This window comes from Trematomus bernacchii, unplaced genomic scaffold, assembly GCF_902827165.1.
Source record: "Trematomus bernacchii unplaced genomic scaffold, fTreBer1.1, whole genome shotgun sequence".
NCBI lineage: Eukaryota > Metazoa > Chordata > Actinopteri > Perciformes > Nototheniidae > Trematomus > Trematomus bernacchii.
This window is the reverse complement of record NW_022987580.1, coordinates 299,496-308,957: the sequence shown is the minus strand read 5'-3', so window position 1 is coordinate 308,957 and position 9,462 is coordinate 299,496. Positions and strand designations below refer to the sequence as shown.

Below are 9,462 nucleotides of genomic sequence, written 5' to 3'. Positions count from 1 at the left end.
TCCTGAATTCATTTCCCCCCACTTTATATACTTTATTATTAGCAAATACAAGATATGAACAAACTTACAAATGAACATACATATAATAAGAGGTTTAGATATCCAGCAGCCTCAGTATATAAAGAAATTAAAAGTAGCTCCACAATCAATATTGCACTTTTTAATCCACTGCATTCATTTTTTCCACTGTCTTTACTTTTAGATTATTAGCGAATACAGGATATAAACAAACTAATAAATAAACATACACATACTTATATGTTAAGATATCCAGCAGCAGTATATTAAGTATTTAAACACAGCATTATACTTTTTACTCCACTACGTTCATTTTTTCCACTGTATTTATTTACTTTTAGATTATTAACTAATACAAGACATAAACAAACTTACAAATCAATATAATTATAGTTAAAGATATCCAGCAGCAGTACATTAAGTATTCAAACACAGCATTGCACGTGTTACTCCACTACATTATTATAAGTACAGTACTTGAATAAATGTCCTTTATTAAATCCCACCACATGTAGCCTATATTTCCTATATGACCACAATGCGTCTCGTGCAGTCTGATTACTGTGCATTCAAACAGCTGGAGGGGGGGGGCAGTGTCGCTCACCTTTCACTGCCGTACAGTAACACAGCCGTTTGACACGAGACAGCCCCCTAGGTGTCTCACTTTCTCAGTGTGTGTGTGTTTATATATGGGTGTGTGTGTGTATGTGTGTGTGTCTGCAGCGCGAGCCGGCTGCTCGTCTGGCTCTGTGACGTCAGCGCCGTGTTGATTTGCTAAGGCGAGAGAAGAAAGGAGTTAGTGCGTGTTGAGAGAGCGGGTTTATGCGAACTGCCTTACTATGCTGTAGCCCCGCTCCCCCTGCACTATCCCGGATCAAAAAACGTGCAACTTAGGTGAGTACTAACCCGGGTTAACAGCTGCGGTTTCCCCGGTGACAAGTGCCAGGTCCGCGTCTCTGCACGCGCACACCTCTGTCTTCTCTGTGTACTTTAATTCACCATGTGCGTATTTTGATGCGTTTGAGGGGATTTTTGTTACGTTTGTCCCCGTGCAACCTCACGCTGAAGTTGAAACGCGACTTTGGCACTGAGAGTTTATCCGCGCGCCGGAGCGGCTGGAAACAAGTGTTTTTCCTGATTGCGCTGCAAGGTGTTGAAGTTTGCATTAACGTGTATTGTAGAGATGTTAAGGTTGACGTAACCCCCCCTCCCTCCCCAACCTCTCGCTCTGTGTGTCGGTGTGGTTTAGTATGCTGGAGATCGCAGCGCGAGGACGTGAGGTCTGGCTCTTTCCCCAGCAGACAGACAACATATGACGCTCCATGTCACTTTACCGGACACATTTACACGCGTTTTCATGTGAAATTGTGCCTTTTTTAGACAGCGACACTGTTGCCTCGTCCTTGTGTCCCCAGACGCACCAGTGTGGCTCATTTAGCCGTGATGACATCATGATGAGGACTCTGGTCTTTTAGCCGAAAACAAGCCCAAATACTCCCTCCGTACTGTACGGTGTGCATTGATTGACAGGCTTTGATTGGTTACTGGTAATCGATGTGCAGCAGCCGCGCGCTGTGAGGTGGGAAACTGGTAACAGATGCAATGGCAAATTGATTTGTTATCGAGACTGTCTGATCCCTCTCTTTCCCCTTTCACTCTCTTTATCCTTCCTCCGGATAATTCCTCCTTCTCATAAATGTTAAACACATTTCATTCCGCCTCAAACAAAGTCCACCTGTGCGGGAGATTCTGGCAGCTGTCTGTCTACTTTTTTTTTTTTGTTTTTTTGGAAGAGCTCTCTGATTGTCTCCCTGTAGCATTTGGCGTTCTGCACATCGTTGTGTGTCTGGAATATTGAACGCTGTTTATTCGTGTTGTGGCTGGGTCGCCAAGGCGCGCGAGGCAGACAGCTCGTGATCAGATTGATTATGCTGCTTTCTGTGTGCTTATTGTCAGCGGGCTACATTGTCCTCCAGCGGGAGAAACCTCTCCTGCTTAACGCACTTAATGTACTGTGCGATGTTTTGCATAATGCATAACGCGCTGTATAATTTGTCTGGGCAATATTAACGCTGTCTAGACGCGCCGTGCTTTTTTATTAATAGAGAGCTGGTGAAGTCCCCCCCCCCCCCCCCCCCCCCCCCCCCACCACACACAAAAAACAGGAACTTTACATTGTGCAGCCACAGCTTGTTGGAGCGCAACAAGTATTGATCATTTACGGGGCCATACATCGCAGCTATTGGCATACCTGTAATAAAGGTAATGTCTGGTTTTAGGCATGACCTCTGTGTACTCTGTGGTTTCACCATCACCTGATTTTATCGATTTTCATCAACTGCCCCAAAAAAGCCACAAAGAGTATTTTAATCCCCATCATGTTGCACATTTTGCATCATTTACAACCGCTTTGATTTAGGCTTCTGTCCTCTGGGAGTGATATTATTTGTTTTTTAAGGAAAAGTCTGGATGATATGTCCTCCTCTTTTCAGTTTGAGTGTGTATTGTTCTCAAACGGGGAGGAAGGAAAAAGAGAAGTGCTCACAAACTTCTCTATTTATTCCCTATTTGTCGAGTAAAGCAACAAAAAAACCAGCTTGGATGAAATTGAAATGGAAATAAGACTTATTTTCCAAATAGAAAATGTGTCACATGTTGATTAAAAAATTGGACATCAATGAAGCTCATCCACAATGTGGGTCAATGGAGGCACTTAGCCATTCATTCATTCACCCATTCATTTAGAGTATATGAAGACTGCTTATTTAAATTGTAGCAATGAAGAGAGCATTGTCTCAGTGTAGGTCATAATGACGGCTGAATGAACAGGAGACAGTCCTTCATTTAAAACACACATTTTAACTGCGTTGGTCAGAGTGTGCTGCAGATATCAAGTGAAGCAACATGTTGCTGTGTTATCTAAAAGGAGTTCACACACACACACACGTTTATTTGGATATTTAGCAAATGAGAGCAGGGTGTTTGTTGCTGCAGCTTTGTGTTCTGCTGCCATCCATTTCTGGCCGCTGCTCTCTGCTCTGTGATGAGAATACTGAGTAAGATGCTATTTAATTTCAGAAAGGCTGCTGACGGCCTTTGTGAACCAAGCAGCAGCAGTGGAGACAAAACACGATTCACACTTGTTTAACTGTGTGTACATCCCCATCAGATAACCAAATGAAGACCTCTTTTTGAACATAACATATGTCGGGGGTGATTGGTATGCAGGGGGAGCCTGTTGGACGGCTTGCAAATTGTCTCTCTTCAGAAATCTACAGTCAATACTCTCCGCTGATTTTGAGAACAATGCGACTGCAGAGTGTGTTTACCATCCCTGCAGGATGTTTGCAATTTGAAACTCCACTGACCTCACACATACCATTTAAGACACAAACAATGGTGGACTTTCAATACATGCATTGTCAAATTCACAACATGTTTTAGGTGCAAAATGCAATTAAAGAATCTGCCTTGTACACTTTATTTATCCACGTAGGTGAAACACAGGAGGATAATAAGAGTAAAGCAGATGATTGTTTGGGGATTGAATTTCCTATATTCATTTTTTGGGAAAAAGATTGGTTTGCAATTGCTGGATTTGAAACACAAAATTGCTTCAGCTGAACTGACTTTTCTTTCCGCTCTCCTTCCAGGTTTCATCTTGTTTACAAAGATAGCTAAAATCACGGCAGAGCGGGGAAGGCGAGCCTCATGAGTTGGCCTCGTGGCTTGCATCGACACAATGGATTTATCTAAAATGGGTATGATCCAGCTCCAGAACCCCAACCATCCCACCGGCCTCCTGCTGAAGGCCAACCAGATGCGCCTGGCGGGGACTTTGTGCGACGTGGTCATCATGGTGGACAACCAGGAGTTCCACGCTCACCGAACTGTCCTCGCCTGCACCAGCAAAATGTTCGAGATCCTCTTCCACCGCAGCAGCCACCACTACACCCTGGACTTTCTCTCACCAAAGACTTTCCAGCAAATTCTGGAGTACGCTTACACTGCCACGCTGCAGGCCAAGGTGGAGGACCTGGACGACCTTCTCTACGCCGCGGAGATCCTGGAGATCGAGTACCTGGAAGAGCAATGCCTCAAGATCCTGGAGACCATTCAGTCCTCGGATGAGAACGACGTGGAGGTCGGAGGCAGCGCGGAGGAAGAAGACGACCGCAAAGGCCACAACGGAGCCAAAAACTCCAAAAAGCATTCCATGGAGGGGTCTTATCTGACCGGAGCCCAGCAGATGGCCATCATGACGGGAATGGTTGATCAAAGCCCGTCTGTTTCCACTTCTTTCGGCATGTCCAACCTGAGTCCCACTAAAGCTGCCGTGGACAGTCTGATGAGCATCGGACAGTCTCTGCTCCAGCAGGGCTTCGGCGGGGAACATCTGCTCCACCACGCCAACTCCAACCAGCTGATGACCGAGATCAAGACCGAGATGATGCAAGTGGACATGGGAGGCAACGGCCACGACAGCCCGCCCAACATGGAGTCCAGCGCCTCTAGCAACGGAGAGCGAATGGGCGAGGACAGGAACCGAGACGGACCGGGAACCCCGACCAGGAGCAGCGTGATCACCAGCGCCCGCGAGCTGCACTACGTCCGCGACGACCAGCAAGTTGACATGAGCCAAATGGGGCTGGAAGCAATGGCGGGGATGACGGAGAAACATCTCGCCTCGCTCTATTCCCTTCCCGTCAATCACAAATCGGATGGCCTCATGTCCATGCCGGCGGCCATGGCAGCGTCCATGGCCTCTCAACTGCCCATGTCCCCGGCCCTGGCCATGTCGATGGACTTCAGCGCCTACGGGGCTCTCCTGCCGCAGAGCTTCATCCAGAGAGAGTTCTTCAGCAAGCTGGGAGAACTGGCGGTCGGCATGAAACCGGACGGCAGGAACCAGCACGAGCGATGCAACGTGTGCGGCATAGAACTTCCAGATAACGAGGCTGTGGAGCAACACAAGTAAGACGAGTTTGATTGTTTTTTTGTTGAGTTGCTGCTGCTGTCTTATTATTTCATTATTAACAGGATTGCTATGGGTGAAAGGGACTCCATTTGAACACTTCCACAGGTGTAAGTCACTTGTTTTTCATTAGGAATCAAAAAGTACATATTTTTGGTCCATGCTCAGTGGAGAAAACAGGAATTTAGTTGTTGCATTTTTTGCCTTTATCAGTGATTATGACGAATAAATCACATTTTAATTGGTGTTAACAAGTTTGTATCGTGTCCAGCAGAAAAGCAAGTCTTTTGGCCTCACTATTTCACCTTTTTAATTAACAATGCTCATTACCATGATTGCTATGGGTAAAAAGGGACTCCATTTGAACACTTAGTCACTTGTTTTTCATTAGGAATTAAAACAAATATATATTTTAAGGCTCAGTTAGTATCAAATAGAGTAAGTTTGTTCTTTCTTTTTCTGCGTTTCTTAAGCTAATGTCCCTAGTAAGTGACTATGACTTATTTGCAGCACAGGTAGGACACCTTTCTTTATTTTTGAGTTGCTGCTGCTGGCTTATTATTTCGTCCTTGGTGCGGCTGTTTGTTTTTTCTCTAATGAATCACATTTTTAATGGCGTTTGCAAGATTACCTCTGCAGTTTGTCTCGTAGAGAGTGAAAGTCTTAAGTCGTTTGGCCTCACAAATTCAGACACCTTTTTTAATAATACTTATTTACATGATTGCTTTGGGTGAAAGGAACTCAATTATAAGGTTTCCCTCATGGGAAGACACCTGCTTTTTACTTAGGAATGAAAAAGCACAGCTTTTAAAGCCATGGTTTGTGGAGAAGAGATGGAATTGGTTGTTTTTGTTTTTTGCCTTTCACCAATTTTGCACGTCAGTGATTATGACGAGTAAATCAAATGTTTATTGGTGTATGAAATGTAAGTCTTTTGGCCTTAACATTTCCTAACACCTTTTTAATTATCATTATTAACATGATTGCTTTGGGTGAAAGGGACTCCATTTGAACACTTCCACAAGTGTAAGTCACTTGTCATTCATTAGGAATTAAAAAGTACATCTTTTTGGTGCATGCTCAGTGTAGAAAACAGTAATTTAGTTTGTACATTTTCTGCCAGTCTCAGTGATTATGACGAGTAAATCAAATTTGTATTGTATTAACAAGTTTTCATCGTGTCCACCAGAAAGGAAAGTCTTTTGTCCTCAGAACACCTTTTGAATTGATAATGCTCATTAACATGATTGCTTAGGGTGAAAGGGACTCCTGTTGTAAGTCACTTGTTTTCCATTGGGAATTAAAACGTATATATTTTTAAGGCTCAGTTAGTGTCAAATAGAGTAAGTTTGTTCTGTCTTTTGTCTTAAGCTGATGCTCCTAGTCAGTGACCATGACAAGTATAAAATGACCCGACCACACACATGCAAGGTATAACTAAGTGTCCTCTGTTGATGGACACACACCTTATTTCTGTGTGGCTCAGACTCGGAGCTGACTCCAAACAAAAAAGCCGGCTCAGGTGACTGTTGTCGTAACATTGTCGAAGCCCATTAGTCACGCCTTACAAGAGGTGGGCGGCAGCTATCACACACACTTACCAAAGTGGTTCGCCCTCATACTGGGACCGAATCCCCTCCCCTTTTCCCATAATTCACGCAAGAGGGGGGGCCTTTATTAGCCCGATCATTAGAGCAGACGGTCAGCCCAGGAAATGAGAACTGAACCCCGGCTCTGAGACTCCGAGGTGGTTCCAGGACAGAAGAGGCGCAGTGCAGATCAATGTATCTGAATAAATGAAGACCCTGGAAACAGAATACTCACCTGCAGATATTCTTAAGAATTGCATTTGTTAACAAACACCTTGAGGAATTGTCTTGCGTCACTTCTTTGTGGATATTGCACAGTCAGTGTTTCTGTGAGCCTTTTTACTCACTGGAAGGCCACCTTTTCACCCTGGAATGTTTGCTTGAATCAATAGGAATGCACAGTGTTTAAAGTTCACTTGAGGATTTGAATCACCATGCTCTTATACTTGAGCCAGCGTCTTGGTATGCCTGGTCCTTTAAGTCTGTCTCTGTTGTCTGTATATTGAATATTACAGAATAGCTTTTGCACTCTAAGGAGATGTGACCTTACAGTGATTATTGTGCAGTGTTTCTGTTCGTACTGAATTTTATACAAGCGGTGGAATCAGAGACTTTGTAGTTTTGGTACAAATCTGTGTGGCCTTCATGATGAGTGCTTATTATTCTGGGAATAAAAGAGGAATTTGTTCATGGTTTGACACCATGTGCCTTTTTAAAAAAAACGACAACTTCTTCCTAAACAGCAACTTTAACATGCACTAAAGCTTCCTCTGTAATGTAGTCTCCTTGTGTTTTTAAAGGACCGGCTTACAATAGTCTTTCTTGAGAAGAAGTCTGGCGTGTGAAATGGTTGCCTGTGTTTCAAGAGGAATTTCATCAATTCGCTCAAGCTGGGAAATCTTGTATCAAAGGAGATTTCCAAACCGTTTCATGCATTGATCTTCCCGCTTCTCCCCTAGCATGCTAATGGGTTAATTTAGGCTAGTTGATACACCGACACGACACTGTTTAATATTGTACGCGCTGCCCTGACAGCCTCCTGAAGTGTAGAAATCAAACATTGCATCATTCGCTGTCTGCACATGAAAGGTCCGCTGTGAGAAGCTTGATAATTCAGACGATCCTCGTGTCCTCACAGATTCCAATGTGGGTCATTTGATAGCACATCAACTAGTCTTTTGCTTGTGTTTCTATACCGGTCACCTGGTTATTTTGAATACAAGATGTTTTCACCAGTCGTGGTAACTCGGACTAATTACACATCACTCCCCCAACAGCCACTGTGTCAGGGTCACCGCTGCCTCTGCAACACACACATAAAAAACAAGTTGGCAGAGTTCACTTGGTGCAGGCAGGTCAAGTCAAACATGAGTATAATTGTTTCCAGATGTGGCATGGGGTCATTGGTGTGAGGTGTCTATGTTAAAATGAACGTACCAGAAAGTACCCACTTCCTGTCTGAATTGAAGTCTCTGCTGCCTTTCATTCCTCCGTGCCCTGGATCGTATCATAAAGAAACACCCAGACTGAATGCATTGTATAAAGGCTCCACAAGTGGTGTGTGTGGGACGGGGTGCAGACATATATTCAGGGGGGTAGGACTGGGTATTGTGACCTTAACACTCAGTCAATAAACGTCTTGTCAGATTCGTAATTTTGAGCTTTCTCTTTCATCAAAATGGTCCAAAAGGAAATAAAAAATATACACATTTTAGTTTATTTACGTAAAGTTAGTGTGCGCTTAGCTATCGATGAGATATCTTCTTTTCTGGTATCAGTTGTGAAACCCAGGTATTTTATTGGCTGTAGTATTTGTATTGTAGCTTAATGCAAGGCCATGCATTACAGCTACGATGAATGCTTACCAATTATAAGGAAACTAGGCAATGTGGCATGTGAGGGATGGAAAATAGAAGAAAGAGAGATATACACGCAGAAGATGTGCTATCTTGAAGTAGGAATGAGTATTACTTTTACAATACAGATTAAAAATATTCAGTCCTCGTATTGGACCTAGTATATATAGAGTGATTTCTAAGGAGTCTTAGCAATGTGAGTGAATATCTTAAAGTAGGACTGAGTATCTGAACCTTCACACTTTCCGTACGGATAAAAAGCCTTCAGTCCTTGAACGTCTTTTCAAAATGCAATTTTCTCTTTGATCATAAAGCTCCACAATGACATCAAATATATGTATATTTAGGTACATTCATGGCTGCTTGTGTTAATATTGTAGAATTTTGGCTTCTGTTTGGTATCAAAGACGTGTTTTTCTGGTATCAGTGATGCACCTATGTATTGCAGCTTAATGATAGGCCATGCATCACAGCTACCATACATGTGGACTGCTTCTAAGGAATCTAAGCAATCCCGTCTGACCACAACAACTTTCCCCCCCCCACATCTTTCCTCCAGCAGTCCAACCTCCTCCCCCCCCCCTTGACAAGCCGGGGATTTATTCCTTAAAGGGAGGCAGGGTGTTACTGCTGCAGGGAGACAGGATTACAGCAATATTTTAGTAACCCTTGCTCTGAGAAAATAATCAACCTCAGGAAAGGGCCTTTGTGATTATTGGGGAAATAAATGCATGATGCACGGGGCTAATTCTGCCGTGGCGAGGGGGAAAGAAAAAGAAAAAAGGCTCCGCTGCTTGGTATTCCAAACACAACATCCAATTCACGGGAACTAGCCTTGGGTTTATCTCTTTCACTTAATCGTCCATTCTCATGCAAATGACTGACCCTCGCTGTAATGTACATCACATAAGTGAAAAAAGAGGCTATTTTAAATGAGAGCTTTTCCAGCATATAGCCGTTAAACATTAGTGATAACCATCAAAGCTGTCTTTTTCGTAATGCAGCCTGAAGGGAGAGGAGGGGG

At 43.6% G+C, this 9,462-nt stretch overlaps 1 protein-coding gene across 1 annotated transcript in view; it reads left to right on the top strand.

The window, feature by feature from the left end:
* The first annotated feature begins 700 nt into the window (after positions 1-700).
* Positions 701-9,462, top strand: part of zbtb16a (zinc finger and BTB domain containing 16a) — a 178,038-nt gene continuing 169,276 nt past the window's right edge. Inside the window, exons 1-2 of the mRNA XM_034126998.1 lie at positions 701-912; positions 3,672-4,992. Coding sequence (XP_033982889.1) covers positions 3,761-4,992 — 1,232 coding nt within the window. The 5' untranslated portion in view covers positions 701-912; positions 3,672-3,760. The remainder of the gene's footprint in view (positions 913-3,671; positions 4,993-9,462) is intronic.